The sequence below is a fragment of the Rhamphochromis longiceps genome, linkage group LG1, assembly GCF_057381845.1.
Source record: "Rhamphochromis longiceps isolate RC_006_pf linkage group LG1, R_longiceps_female_GT1.1, whole genome shotgun sequence".
NCBI lineage: Eukaryota > Metazoa > Chordata > Actinopteri > Cichliformes > Cichlidae > Rhamphochromis > Rhamphochromis longiceps.
In genome coordinates, this window is record NC_140557.1 from 2,986,752 (window position 1) to 3,001,448 (window position 14,697).

At 46.5% G+C, this 14,697-nt stretch overlaps 2 protein-coding genes and 1 long non-coding RNA gene across 4 annotated transcripts; 2 read left to right on the top strand and 1 right to left on the bottom strand.

The window, feature by feature from the left end:
* The first annotated feature begins 1,435 nt into the window (after positions 1 to 1,435).
* On the top strand, positions 1,436 to 5,522 carry LOC146678095 (conserved oligomeric Golgi complex subunit 8-like). The gene is made up of 5 exons (XM_085403241.1): positions 1,436 to 1,867; positions 2,329 to 2,536; positions 3,073 to 3,897; positions 3,984 to 4,152; positions 4,687 to 5,522. Exons 1-5 carry the CDS (start codon positions 1,539 to 1,541, stop codon positions 4,944 to 4,946), a joined length of 1,791 nt encoding a protein of 596 aa, XP_085259367.1. The 5' UTR covers positions 1,436 to 1,538; the 3' UTR covers positions 4,947 to 5,522.
* A 1,095-nt stretch (positions 5,523 to 6,617) lies between these two features.
* Positions 6,618 to 9,661, bottom strand: LOC146678096 (RNA-binding protein NOB1-like). Its single transcript, XM_085404027.1, has 5 exons — positions 9,413 to 9,661; positions 8,569 to 8,808; positions 8,329 to 8,426; positions 7,376 to 7,520; positions 6,618 to 7,236 (listed from the first exon to the last, which is right to left on the bottom strand). The coding sequence occupies exons 1-5, from the start codon at positions 9,644 to 9,646 to the stop codon at positions 6,967 to 6,969; spliced, it is 987 nt and encodes a 328-aa protein (XP_085260153.1). The 5' UTR covers positions 9,647 to 9,661; the 3' UTR covers positions 6,618 to 6,966.
* Positions 9,662 to 10,554: 893 nt separating this feature from the next.
* LOC146678097 (uncharacterized) lies at positions 10,555 to 13,833 on the top strand. Of its 2 annotated transcripts, none has more exons than XR_014911673.1 (2): positions 10,555 to 11,998; positions 12,732 to 13,833. It is a non-coding gene; the product is annotated as an uncharacterized LOC146678097 (long non-coding RNA). The 2 variants fall into 2 exon arrangements; XR_014911675.1 differs by having other exon boundaries at positions 10,555 to 11,921.
* Positions 13,834 to 14,697: the final 864 nt, after the last annotated feature.

Below are 14,697 nucleotides of genomic sequence, written 5' to 3' on the forward strand. Positions count from 1 at the left end.
TTAAATAAATTCTAACAACAGCTGATCCAGCTTAAACGTGCTGCTGTTGTTTAGCGCGACATCTGCTGGTTTCCTGTTTCTGGCGCAAAGTGGGCGATCAACAAACGAGAGAGAAAAGCCGATCAGTTGATCATTGATCAGTTTCATGATTGAATGAGCGAAGAAGAGGCAGCTAACAGCGTAAAGACGCAGAATAAATCCAGCTTTGTGTCTTTTTCATTATAGCTGAAGTCCGGGACAAACTGCGTCTCTTCTCAGCTCAACACGAAACGCGTAATATTTTCTCTGATGATTCCGTTTTTACAGGACGGTTGGCAACTCTACTAACTAACCTTATGAATAAAGTAAAGTTCACTATCAGTAACATCATAGCACCCACCCAGCTGTATAGGAACTCTGTCAGTACAAGTTATTGTAACTGACTGTAAAAAGTCAGCATAACGAAAATAAACTCCACCTAAACTTGGTTCATATCTGACCCAGATAGACTGCAGCTCATAACTTCTTACCTGAAGTTCAGTTCACCTGACACTCGGACCGGCGGCCGCCTCGGGGCTCTCCTCCTCCTCCTGCCTCCCCTTTCCCTCATCCACCTGCTGGCCTCAGTGGGAGCTCCGCCATAGCCACCACCAAACAACTTCTTACACATCTGCCAGCATCTGGCCAATCCACCACCTTTCATTGTTTATACTGTTACAAACAAACAAAAAACCATCGGCCCATAAAAACGAAAAATCACCAAATGCCCGGTATGCCCATGGCCAGTCTATGCATTAGTTGTAATAACGTAATTCGTTTAAATTAATTTAGGCTATTTTTAGCCTCACTAGGCTTTGGTGCAGAGGTTCACTGAGAGGTTAACGAGTGTGTGTAATTTTTCTATTACAGTATCATATATACTTACTGTACTGTAATGTACTTAGAATATTATTATCATATTATTATACAGGTAAATCAGTATCCTAGTAATTATTCATATTGGTGTTGGTGATATTTGCAAAAACATTTAAACAGTCATAAATTAATTGTTGGCCTGTAATCTGTGAAAAAAGTGTTAGACATCTCTCTCATGAATAATTCATTCACTTTCCACAAAAAAAAAAGAAATCCTATCTCAAGGCAGAAGCTGCCTTGATAATAGCTGAGTTATCAGTTTTTAGCAACAGAAATGTCTTTTTCCTGAGAGACGTGGCCAACAAATGTAACGTCACAGTTATAGAAACATGATTTAAGTGACCAAAAAGGACAAAATAGATATAATAACTCAATAAATCAGAGTCACAAATATATTCTATGTATTTCATATATACCTATTATTATAGTATACAGTCAAAACAAAAACAAAGAAACTTCGGAAATGACTTTTTGGCACAACACCGGCAGGTGGCAGTATTTCACCTTTAAGCTTTTTTGACACGCGTCAGAAGGAGAAGAAGAAGAACCGGGACGTGTTCGTCAGCACTGGATGTTCCGGTTGTTTACAACCAGGAAATCTGTCAGTTTGTGAACCGGGACTCCGTGAACCTGCAGCGGTAAACATGGCGGCGGTGGACGTGGAGGATGAGAGCATCCTGGCGTCCATCTTTAAGGACAGCTTCCCGGACAGCTGGAGGGACAACCCGGACTTCGCGGCCTACCTGTCGGAGCTCAGCTCCTTCGGGGTGGAGAAGCTGGGTCGGGAGCCGGAGAGGCTGGCGGAGGAGCGGGCTCAGATCCTGCAGCAGACCCGGGAGCTGGCCTTCTCCAACTACCAGACCTTCATCCGCACCGCCGACTGCACCGAGCACATCTACCGGGACTTCGGGCGGGTGGAGAGCAGCGTGTCCCGGCTGCTGGACAAGCTGCCCCGCTTCGGAGAGAATTGCAGGTCGGTGGCTCCCTGTGGAGGGGATGTCAGCAGGAGGAAACTGGGGTCTATAAAAGTGTCATCATTTACTGTTAGGTTAATAAAAACTTTAGATATTTTTTAAAAAGCACACAGGATGAACTGATCAAGGAGAGAGATGCAGATTATTATTATTGTAGCTCACTGTAGGATCACAAAGTGAATAACTTAGTTATTTTCTTAGGAATATGCCACAGAAGGTGAATTGACTGGGAATAAAACAGCAGCAGATTAATTTCCTTTGAGCTGGCTCGTCAGCCTCCTTTCAGAATAAAAAACAGGCAGCCAGACTTTAGCCACAACCAGAACAAAACTACAGACTGGGAACATTAATGAAAGATAATAAAAGGTTCTTAGAGCTATAAAGTGTTACGTGTTACACATAGTTGTGTTTTTGCTGTTGTGCTGTCTCTCTGAGCTTTGGGGGCTCATTTTGTTTTCAGGCACTTCATGAAAGAGGCGGAGGAGATCGGAGCAAGCCGCCGGATGAACAGCCTCACTCTGAACCGCCACACGGAGATCCTGGAGATTCTGGAGATTCCTCAGCTCATGGACACCTGCGTCCGCAACGGCTACTACGAAGAGGCTCTGGAGCTGGCGGCATACGTGAAGAGGCTGGAGAAGAAACACTCGTCGCTGCCCGTCATCCAGGTGAGTCCAGACCAGGCTGACCAAAAAGCGGGTGTGTTTGGGGTTTTTTTACTGCCTGAATGAAACTCTAAATGTTATTTAGGAAAATGAACTGTTAGGGCTAAATAAACGTTACTTTTCTTTGATTTTCTGTCGTGTGATGTTGGAGAAAAAATGTTCAAATAAACAATTACACGTGTGAAGAGAATTAAAGAGCTCAGGCTCCAGACCGCTCTGAATACTCAGTTTTCTTTTGTTACGTGCACAGCTAACAAGCTCTGGGTGTTGCCCCTCAGCAGGCTTCCAGGTGTTGGCCAGCTGGAATAAAGCAGGCTTTCAGAGAAGGTGAAAAAGCTAAAATGTGACTGCGGGAGGTTGTTGATGGGGCTCAGGTTCAGGTACAGGCTGGAAATCGCTAGTTTAAACTCTAAATTGACAAAAACTGGAGAAAAACAGTTGAGAAACTTTCTCTTTGCTGAGATATAAAACAGAAAAGGTCACTGTGGAGAACATCTAATGTTTCGGCTCCTCTAACCTTTGACCTTCTCCATCTTTAGGGTATCGTGCGTGAAGTGCGTCAGTCGGCTCAGCTGATGCTCAACCAGCTGTTGCAGCAGCTCCGCAGCAACTCCCAGCTTCCCGTGTGCCTCCGCGTCATCGGTTACCTGCGGCGTATGGACGTGTTCACGGAGGCGGAGCTGCGGGTGAAGTTCCTGCAGGCTCGCAGCACTTGGCTGCACTCCATCCTCGCCGCCATCCCTGAAAACGATGCTTACTTTCACATCACCAAGACCATCGAGGCCTGCAGGGTGCACATGTTTGACATCATCACCCAGTACAGAGCCATCTTCTCTGACGAGGACCCGCTAGTGCCCCCCGCCGGTGGGCTCATGGCTGTGAACGAGGGCGCCATCTTCCACGGCTGGGTGGTGCACAAGGTGGCAGAGTTCCTGGAGACCTTAGAGAGGGACCTGCAGCGGGGTGTGGGCAGCCGCCTGGACTCCCTGCTGGGTCAGTGCATGTACTTCGGTTTGTCCTTCAGCAGGGTGGGGGCGGACTTCCGCGGGCAGCTGGCGCCCATGTTCCAGCGGGTGGCGGTGGACACGTTCCGCGGAGCCGTGAAGGAGGCGGTGGAAAAGTTCCAGGAGGACATGAACCTGTACACCCTCATCGCCCTGCCCTCAGTGCTGGCAGGGACCATCCCCGTCGTAGCCCCCGCCCCGCAGCCCGGCACCCTGCAGCCCCCAATGTCCCTGCTGGACTTCCAGCCGCTCGCCTGCTTTCTCAACAACATCCTGACCGCCTTCAACGACCTCCGCCTCTGCTGCCCCATCGGAGTGGTGGAGAATGTCACCAAATGCCTGGAGGAAGCCCTGAAGATGGTGAGCAGCTGGATCTTTGGTGTAATCTGGGTTAAAGTCAGACTGATGCTGGATTAACAGCTGCTGACGGTGTCGTTTTTTGTCAGGTGACCCGTCAGATTCTGGTGTTTCACCGGGCGGAGGAGACGGCCTTCAGCAGCCGGGAGAAGGAGCTGTTTATTCAGTTCTGCTGTGCGTACGCTGAAGACCTGCTGCCCTTCCTGAACCGCTGCCTGCAGGTCCTGTTTCCACCGGCTCAGCTCGCTCTCATCCTGGGTGAGGACTCGCAGCAACGTCTGAGTTTGTTTCTTCGTTTAAAACGGACGCGGTGATGCTGAAGACGTTTAACGACGGGCCTGGAAGTGAAGCCGTTATTCCAATAATGCGGTCTCAGTTTAAACTGTTGTCCTTGCGTTGTTGTTCTTGTTGGTCACCTTCGGTCTCGGGCTGGAAACCGCATGAACGTACATGGTAGACTGTACATAAAAGATGGGCGTAGCCACTGGGACATTTGTGAAACCATGGTCTGAATTTGGAGTAATGACCGCTTCAGCCTGTAGGGGGCACTAATAAAACCACAAAATCACCACACAAGCTTTTTTTGTGTAGTAAAGTTAAACTTTTGGTCCAATCAGTCAATGAGAAGAAAACTTCACAAAATTAGTTTAAAAGAGAAAAAAATCTTTAACCTCTTTTTCTTTTTTTGCCCTGGACTCTCTTCTCAAAGTTATTCTTTGTAATGGCTAAAATAGCTTAAGAAGTGCTGAGCAGCAGAGTTTGGTCTGAATCAAATCTGTTGTCTCTCCGCAGGTGTTCCTCCCACCCAGCTGCACAAGTACGGCCATCTGGGCTCCATCGACCTCGCCACAGTCCTCGAGCCTCTGGACTTCCTGCTTCCTCAGAAGGAGCCGCCGGTGCCAGAGGTCGACATTACGGCAGAATTGAGCAGCCTGACGTTTGACATGGAGCCCAAAGAACCGGCGCCGACCCCATCCGATGTCAGAGACTCCAAACCCGGAGCTGAACTGACAAAGACAGAGTTTAAAGAGCCGAAGCAGGACGAGGAGTGAAGGCGAGGAAACGCTGGCTCTAAACTGTATCCTGTGACGGACATCTGTCAAAACTGAAGCATTAAAATATTTTTATATATGTGAGAAAAAGGCTTTAATGGTGACATTTCTTCTCTTATTTAAAGGTTTACTCACTAACGTAGAAGGAAAATAAGCAAATAGTTTAGTTTGCTTCTTTTTCCATCGATGATGGAGTCCACCTGATTTTAACTCTGCTCTCGGAGATCTTCAGCTCGTTCTCGTCCTTTAAGAAGGAAAAACTGAATGTTTGTGTTTTCCTGGTAACGTGTCAGAAATGTGAGAAAACCAAAAGTTTGGTTTATTATAGGAAAGTCCTGAAGGGCAGAAACTGACTCTGCATTTTCATCCAGCGTCGGCCTCATCTTTGAGCTTTTTCTGCTGAGGCAGCTGGGAGTTGTAGTCCGTCAGCTGGGAGTTGTAGTCCGTCAGCTGTGTCTGATTTACATGGTGGGTTTGTTAAACTGTCTGGACACTTAAATCTTTCACTTTGATTCAAAGATTCATTGGAAATCAATAAAGATCAATTATATTGACGAGTCAGTCTCATGTTTAAAGGAGCGTACTGCAGTTTCTGCACAGTCACGGTCAGTCTGAGCTGATCTCCACCTGTCTGGAATATCTGAAGATAAACTCAAGGATCTCCACCTTCACAGATCTACAGGTGAGCACCTCGTGGACGCTACTTCCACCAACTAACAGCCTTACTACACCTGCCTGTTAGGTCTTATTTTCCTGTTTAAAAATATAAACCTTCCAGTGATCATGTTCTCCCTCTGCGTCGTGTTTGAATCGTTGGTTTTTGTGTAATTTTACTGTCAGACGGCGACGGGACAATTCAATGATGTAATGCTGTGTTACCATAGAAACACAGCATTTCTGGCACAACTTCAGTGACTCACAAGGTGCAACGAGAAGATAAAGGCATAAAAGGTCCAGCACTATGCGGCACACAGTGGTGTTACCGTTTAACCACACGCCAAAGCATGAAATTGTAATCAATAATAAAGTTTATTTATGTCGAACATGTGGCCCTCGGCCCCAGAGGCAGCCCACTGAAGGGTCACGTTTGGTCCGGCTTTACAAAGTGAAAACTGCAGAGAAGTCGGTTTGCGTTTTTCAGTGCAGGACCCCGACGTTACAGGACAGTTAGAAATGTTTCTCATGATGATGTTTTTATCATAAAGATGTAAAATACTGAAGATCAGCCATAAACACTGAGCTGGAAACTATAACGTAGTTCAAGCAGACTCGCTGTGAAAGGTTTCACTGCTCTCTAAAATAAATATTTTAATAAGAATATTACGTCTGGCAAAATTTGAAGGAGGATTTACACCTTAGTCGTTGTTTAAACCCTGAACCTGATGTGCACCTGCACGCTGTAGCCGTGTAACCCAGAGTGACCGTGATTGGTCCGTTCAGTACTGCCGTTTGCTCTTACAGATGTTCATCCACCTCTGCCATCCTTCATCTAATCGACTGGAGGAGAAACGTCTCCAGCAGCGAGTGTTTAGGAGCAGAGCTTTATTTCTTCCTTCTTCACTCACAGAAATCCTGATATGTAGCAGAATCTCTGTATCACGTCGCCGCCCTGCAGACCGAGCGCGCTCCTGCCTCTGTGGTGGAGGTAATGAGCAGAAACAGACACCGATGTGAAATTTCACACACTTTTAATGTATTTATTATTCTGGCTCGTTCCATAAGGGATGCTATGTAATCTGTAATAATCTGGAGCTGGTATTGTTAGAGTCACTCGTGCTGCCAGCAGTTAATTCGCCCGTGTGTCGCCGAGTGTCATCGACTTCCTCTGGCTGTCACGCGCGTCTCTTCTGCTTTGAACACTGTGTTTAGAGCTGTAGTTAATCCTCATGTCTTGGATGTCTGACTGTCCATGAACGCACCAGAAGACCTGGTGAGTTAATCTGTCGCACGTGAGCCGATGGATGATTTGGGAAATGACGGTCCGGTCCTTTAATTTAAACACGATGCATGCTCGCCATCTTTACTTCTTCTTGATGAACTTCCTGCGGGTGGCGTTGGGGTTGGCCCGCCTCCTGCCGCCGCCACACTGGCCGTCTCTGATCTGCAGGTTGGCGGCTCGGCTGTAGATGTCGTTCTCACAGAACGGCGACGCTCCGGCCACGTAGTCCGGGTTGAAGACATCGGTCTTCTGGCGAGCCTTCCGGGAGAGCCTCTGCTGGGGGAAGCGCTGGTCCTCCACCAGCTGGGGGTTGGTGGAGTGTTTCCCCCCCTGAGGCAGAGGCAGCGTGTGCTGAAACACAAGACGGCAGCGGTCATGTTTAGGACGTTTAGACCCGACTCAGGCAGAACTGAAGCGGTCTGAAAAAACGATTTACGCTGCAGATGCGAACGCAGAGTCATTTTAGAAGTGATAAAACGCCGCGTCTCACCCGGAGCCCTCTGGGGTTCAACACTTTGGGGTTTTTGGAGAAATGCATCTGCATGCTGCCATCCTCGTTCACCGTCACCGCCAGCTTCTTCAGGGTTCTGTTCCCGCAGTGAGGACAGAAAGCTTTGTTCATGTCGCTCGTCGTCCTGGAATCGAAACATTTAACAGGTCAATGCTCCTGGACGGGCAACCCCTCGCTTTATTCTCCTTACAGCCTCTAAGAACAGGACAGGTCACTAACATCTGTCCGTCTGAGGAACATCTGTCCTCTCATGTTAGGTTTGTTCCAACCCTGCACTCCACGCTCCATCGTTCTGATCCACTTTAACATCTGTGCTTTTTCTTAAAGCAGGCGTGGGCGAACTCCAGGCCTCGAGGGCCGGAGTCCTGCAGGTTTTAGATCCAACACAGCTGATTTAAATGTCTAAATGACCTCCTCAACATGTCCTGAAGTTCTCCAGAAACCAGGTAATGAACTAATCATGTGATTCAGGTGTGTTGACCCAGGGTGAGATCTAAAACCTGCAGGACGCCGGCCCTCCCACCCCTGGTGTAGAGCCACTTTAATGGATTATATTCAGATTTTTACATGATGTTTTATTTTGACCTTATTTACATCTGTATCTCTGGAGCACCTTTATTATATTTTTCTATGTAAGCATCATTTTTACTGTGTTTTATTATTTTTATTTTAACCTACTCAAGCAGCAATTTAATACATTTATTTATTTATTTTATTCCTTTCATTGACTTTGTCCATTTTATTTATGTATTAATTTATCTTTATTCTTTTAATAAAGCAGTCCTGACATTTTCACTTGTTCAGCACCTTTATTCTACTCTTGATATAAATTTAAATGTTTTAAATGTCGTGTTTTGTATTTTTCGCTGGAACGGATTCGAGCTGCCTCCCTTTCAGCCTGAAGAGGTTTTGTTAACTTTGTTCGGACTCACTTGAAGCAGGCGTGACATCTCAGGATGTAGTTCCTCGCCTGCTTGATCAGCATCCCGTTCACAGAGAGAACGTGAAGTCCGATCTGAATGAGAACGTTCTGGGACACAGACAGCGAAAGCTTTTTGAAGTCCGGCGTAAAGCAGGAGAATATTTATTCACGCAGCGGTTTACTGAAACCATTCACACAAACCTTTAGACAGAAGGTGAAAAACAGCGAATGCACCGTCTGCATCCGTTACCTGCATGGCGAAGTCGGTGGTGAGACAGCCGACTTTGATGTCAGCTGGAGCCGTCCAATCAGCGGAGTCCATTTTCACCTCTTTGATGTTACCGGGAGTGATCCATCCTCCTCCATCGTCATCGTCCTCCTCGTCATCTTCGTCATCAGGCTCGTTCTCTTTGTCCTTGTCGTCCGATTGGCCCGCCGACGCCCTTTGCTCCGCCCTCTCCTCTGTCTGTGGTGATTCGTTGCCCTCTTTCTGTAAACAAACATCATCATCATCATCATCATCATCACTGCAGTCTGACAGGTGACAGAAGTTATGACTCAGTGAGAGATGTAAAATTCCTCCTTTGTCTCCTTGCTTCCTCTCACATGCATCCTTTCCTACGGGGAGATGTTGAGGAGGAAACCCTGTTTATCCCACGCCATCAACGTCAGGAACGTTTTCCACACGATTCACTATTTACACATTACAAGAATAAGACCTCAGATCACACTTGAACTACTTTTTCTCTTGAAATGTGCTGCAGGAGGTGGAGGTGGTGGGCATGCACATGAAGTTCAGAGGCTGCAACACAACAACAGAAATAAAAGGGTAATGCACTGATGCACTAGAGTCTGACTGGCGTGTGAAACCATGCAAACACAAAGACGCCTGCAGCCCTCAAAGTCTCATGGAGGCTCCTTTAAATATGAACGAGGTCTCCTGCAAACTGCAGCCGGTCACACTCAGCCACAAGCGCTCACTGAGGGGCTGAACCGAGGCTCAGAGGAACACAAAGGATTATTCTGAACTGTGAATCATGCAAAGCTGCTCTACGAGACTCCCAGCATGAAAACATTCTTCCCTTTCAACTCACCAGTAAACCCAGCAGCTCATCGCTGAAGGTCAGGAGCGGATCCCTCCAGAACAGAAAGCTGCTGAACTGGTCTCCGTCCGAAGTCGTCCGTGTGTCCGCTTGTTTCTGTCCGCCGCTCGATTTTAAACCCTCCGCTGGACCCTGACAGAGCAGCAGCGATAACACACATGCTGTGTTTACGTGCACAACCTGGAGACACAATCTCTTTTCCAACAACACGGCACCCAACTCCATTCATCCACCCATGCCTCCGTCCATCCATCCACCCATGCCTCCATCCATCTGTCTGTCCATCCATCCTTAGTGGCCGGGGAAAACAGATGTTCCTCTCTTCAGACATTTTCTCGGGAATTTCCACCCAGCTGCGAGCTTTAACCTCTCCAGTGTGTCCTGGTTCTGTCCTGGGTGAAACAGTTAACCTGCAGCGCTGCAGGTTTTCTGGTCGGACCCCCAAAGCACCCTAGCTGGCTCCCTTCAGTGTGGAGGACTAACAACCACTGCACGATGTTCCAAACCAGTTCCACATGTTTTCACAGGAAAAAACCCAGTAAAGACACAGCACCACAAAGCCTCTGTGCTCAGAGGTGGAACCACGCCACTGGCTGTGGGAGGGGACAGACATTCACACATGCAGCTCACAGAGTCCGTCCTCCATGATTTTATTCTGTGGATGTTACTTGAAACTCTGCTTCTTTGGTCTTAGAACAGTCAGAATAATGGAGCTGGTTTCATCAGTGGCAGAGAGATTGTGTATGTGTTTGTAACAAAGGCAGCTCGGCTCGGTTTCTGAAGCTTCTCGCCTGTTTTCTACGATCGCTTTAAGACACGTTCACAGAGGAAAGGTTCTGAGCATTGAAACTATCTGTGCAAACACAGACGTCTGTGTCAGCAGAGGGATTTAAAACCCTCTGAGGAAGTCGTTACAGCGAGAGTCGGTGAGACTGTGAGGTCCAGGTGCTCCTCGTCCTCTCGCCACGGCATGAAGTCTCAGACCGTCACTTATCGTGCTTTTAATGTTTGTCGCATCAAAAATACAAAAGAATAGAAAAAGTCTGAGGAAATGAAGACGAGCTCCGAAACAACATCAGAACAAAGCTTAGCGTAAACAAAGCGTAAATAATAATAATGATGATAACTCCTGAACATCGCAGGTCTGAGCTGTAAGAGTGGAGGAGGAATTTTCCAGGAACGCCCGCTGTCAGTCTGTCCTCCTCCTTCTTCTTCTGTGTCCTCATTCTGTGGTCTGATTGGTTGGTTTGCAGACAGACAGGTAGACAGAGCCAGCCCATTGGTGGGGGACGGTGGGCAGGTAGGTGGGGGTGTATTCTGATTGGTGGACAGCTTGGCATGGAAGCTCTCAGCATGGCATGGTGCCCCCTCCCCCTGTCTCCTCCACCATCCATCTAATGCTCCTCACCTCTAACCACAGAATGTGTGTGTGTGTGTGTGTGTGTGTGTGTTTGTGTGTGTGTGTGTGTGTGTGTGTGTGTGTGTGTGTGTGTCGCCTGTTCGGCTGCTGGAGTCTTGTATTATCACTCATCAGCTTCTTTTGGAATTCAAGTCACCAGAAATTTACACGTTTGAGGTTTCATCTCATCCCAGGACAGAGAGGTGCAGGACGAGTTGGATAAATTAAAGATGAGAAATGATTCTTACATTAACATCTGGGAATAATAAAGAAGGTAAACGATGAAGGCACTGAGTGCAAAAGCAGCTTAAACCTGCATCCTTTCTGATGACCTGCAGGGGGCGACTCCTCAGTTTGAAAAAGAAGTGCTTTGAAAATATGATTTGTATCCCAGGTAAATACTTTCCTGGTGAGTTTATGGCCTCGGTTGCTCCTTTCAGGTCTTATCAGGTGTTTAATTTTTAAAATAAAGTTGTCTTTAGTGTCCAGAAGGACGGACGATAAACCCCACGTGACGATCTCCAGTTTCAGTCAGGTCTGGTTACAAAAAGCCATTATGGAGACGTAAAAGCACTCAGAGGCTTCGGAAGCAGCTGGAAGGTTTTTTATTTTATTTTTATAAAGCATTTAGTCCTTAATGGAGCGAGGCCAGCAGTGTGATCCCGTCTCTAATCCTCCTCCTCTCTGTGCTGCTCTCAGATGAAACTGATAAAAACACCTGCAGCTTTTTTTATTTACTCATATTTCTGAATCTGCAGCAGCTAAAACCAAACGAGCCGCCTCTCTCTGTTACGGTCTCGTGACGTCCGACTGTTGGTGGGTGTTTGAGTGCGCTGGTGTCCGGATAAATCCCGTCCCTCCCCCTCGCTGCTCTGTGGCCTGGCTGAGCGTCCTCGCTGATGAGCAGAGGATTGTGGGATTGCTTCCTTCCTTCCATGTCTGCACTGATAAATCTGAAAACACTGTTTGTGTCAGTTTGATAGGAACACTTCTGGTTGTTGCTCGTTCACACTGCAGTCAGGCTCAGTCTGAGGTTTCAGCCTCGGTAGATCGACTGACTCCTGCTGGTTTTTCTGGGACCACGTTTGACAGAAATGCTCGGTGAGAGATCGTATTGATTACCAGAAGCTAATTGAACAAATGTGACATGAAGACTTGGCCTCAGAGTCGATCTTCAGGTAACGTTAGCAAAGGTGCTGCTGTTTCCTGTATTAGCAGCGACCCGATGACTGTGGAGTAAAATCCTCCATGTTTCTGTGTTTTTGGTTAGAACAGGAAGTGTTATCATGAGGTTCTTGAACCATGACTGTAAAAAGCATGAAATTGGCCAGATTTAACTCTTTAACTTTAATTGTACGTTTCATGTAGAAGTTGGAGGAAGCCAGTGTGCTGAGCAAAGATCACGTCTGTCGGTGTTCAAACGCAGACGTGATCTTTGCTCAGGACACACAACTTATCTTTAAAAACACACCTGAATGATTCTTTGACTTGAAGATTTCTGTGGTGTAGATGGAGACTCTGCTCTGAGCACCAGTAATAATTCTCATCTAAAAAGTTTCCAGACTAAATTCCTGGTAAAAACTGGGAGGTGGTTTAAAAAAATGTCAGCGGTACACAAGAGAAATATTTAAAGCCAGTTTGTTTTCTTCTGAGCAGAGGTTAGTAAGGGCAGCACAGGTGTCTGTTTTATTTGTGGTCCGTGCAGAGGCGTTAGAGGAGAGTCTGCAGGAGCTGTCGGGATGCTTTGTAAACTGCTGACGAAGTCGCTTCACAGTGTAAGAACTTTGTGATCAGCTCTAGAAAGAGCGAAATGAAGAGAAACAACATGTTTTCACATTTATTGTCAGTAGTGTGGACATGGTGAGTTAAAGGGTCACATGACTGCTGGCTGACGCTCTCGTTTCTCTGCAGGACGACTGAAGCTGACGGCCTGACGGACGCCGCGCCGTCGCTGCAGGGTGTCAGCCAGCACCCTGAGGCCTCTGCTGCTCTTCCTGGATTTATTTCCTTCTTAGCCAACGACAGGAGCGGCAAAAGCGATCAAAGACCGATGGAAACTTTACAGGACAGGACGGTCTTAAATCTGGACAGACTGTTATGACACGATGGCCAAACGTCTGGACTGCTGTGACGTCTGATATGAGCTGACAGGACTCGCGCTCCTCCGTCGGGACTCAAAAAAATCCTTATTAACCCTGAAATCAGTATCTGCTCTCCAATCAGTATTTCTCATTGTTTCTTTGTTGCACTTTAAACTTTTAGATCATTTTCTAACCCGAACGTGGCTGATGATGTGCATAGATGCATAATGTGTTTGTATATTTATGTTTGACATGCTTTAATTTTTTTCTTTTGGAGAATGCGGGCACATGAATTTTTCCGTTTTTGTTTTTTTTGTGATCCAAATTTAATTTTTTTTGTCTCCATCTGTTTTTAATCTTTTTTTCTCTGCACCGTGTTCGATGGAGGATTTTCAGGCTGAAACCTTAAAGTGTACTTTTTTCTTCATAAAGTTTAGATAAATTTTAAGGTTTTTTTTCATGTGTGTTGTGTTCCCATCTGTAGTTTCTGGAGGCTTTCCTCCTTTATCCAATCAGGGTACTCCACTGATCCCAAGCTGTCCAATAGGACGTGAGCAATACGAGGAAATCTGTACGTCGCGTCTCAGTCTTCTGCTCCGGTGGACGTTCCTTTTATTTCAAACTTCCTTCAGCTTGAAGAACAAAAAGACTCGAATCGTATCTAAACTCATTTCTTCTCTGTGTGCTTCTGCTGTCGTCTCTTCACCTGTTTGGAGAAAACAAAAACCTCCAGGAAGCCACTGGTGACCTTTGACCTGAGACAGAACACGTGTAGCTGTTGACTTGGTGCGAAGTGGACTGTTAGCTGTAGCTGTAGTAAACAGGAATGCTTAGAAACGCGATGAGCTGCTGTGTGTTGACCTGATGATCAAACTCTGCTTGCTGTTTTTGTTTTGTAATTACTTTTTAATAAACGCTCCAGAACAAACGCACACGTCGGCATCGTGTGGACACAAATATTTAAAAGAGCAGTAAAAAGGAGTGTTTGACACACCATCACTGTAGATTTGAAAATGACATGACCAAGAGGTGAGTTGAGTTAATCTAAAGGGCGTTAATAAAATGACTGAATTAACCACTTTTTTCCCCTAGCACCACTTTCAGACTCATAACTGGACAAACTGAGCTGAGTTTGTGATTAAACCTCATTTCCTGTCTATGCCTCCAATGTTCCCACACAGCTTAAATCACATTTAAGGATCGCATCAGTCAGGAAGGCTTTAGACAAAAGGTGAATGATCATTTCTACCTGCAGTAATTGGCTCCGACTTGATGTCACCTGTTGACACCTGCTCAGTTCCTCAGGCTGGCGGAATAGGAGAAGGTGGGCTGCAAAGCGGCTTGCAGGTGCAGAGATTTGTTTAGGATGTGTAGATTTGCCAGGGCCGTCACAGAGTTTAACTTTGAGGTGCTTCAGGATGTTTCAGCTCTCACCCAAAAGACTTTCACTCCTAACCGCTAACGGGGAGTCCCACGTATTTGACCCCTACTGGGGTTGTCCCCTTGGAGCTGGTCCTGGGAGTTTTCATATGACTCATTGTAGACACGTGGTTAAGGTGCGAGTCTGGTTGGTTTGAGGAATCTGGTAGCTGATAGCTGGCACTTGGAAATAATTTCAGGTGGACACGGAGAGACCCAGGCGTTTAATCTCTAGTGTCAGCTGCTTTATCTATAGAGACGCCATCGTTCAGCGTCTAGATTTGAAAAAGTTTTTTAGATGTGAGACGGGAAAACCCTGAATGATCGGGAACCTACAGACTTGTTTTAATAATTCAATTCAATTTTATTTATAAAGC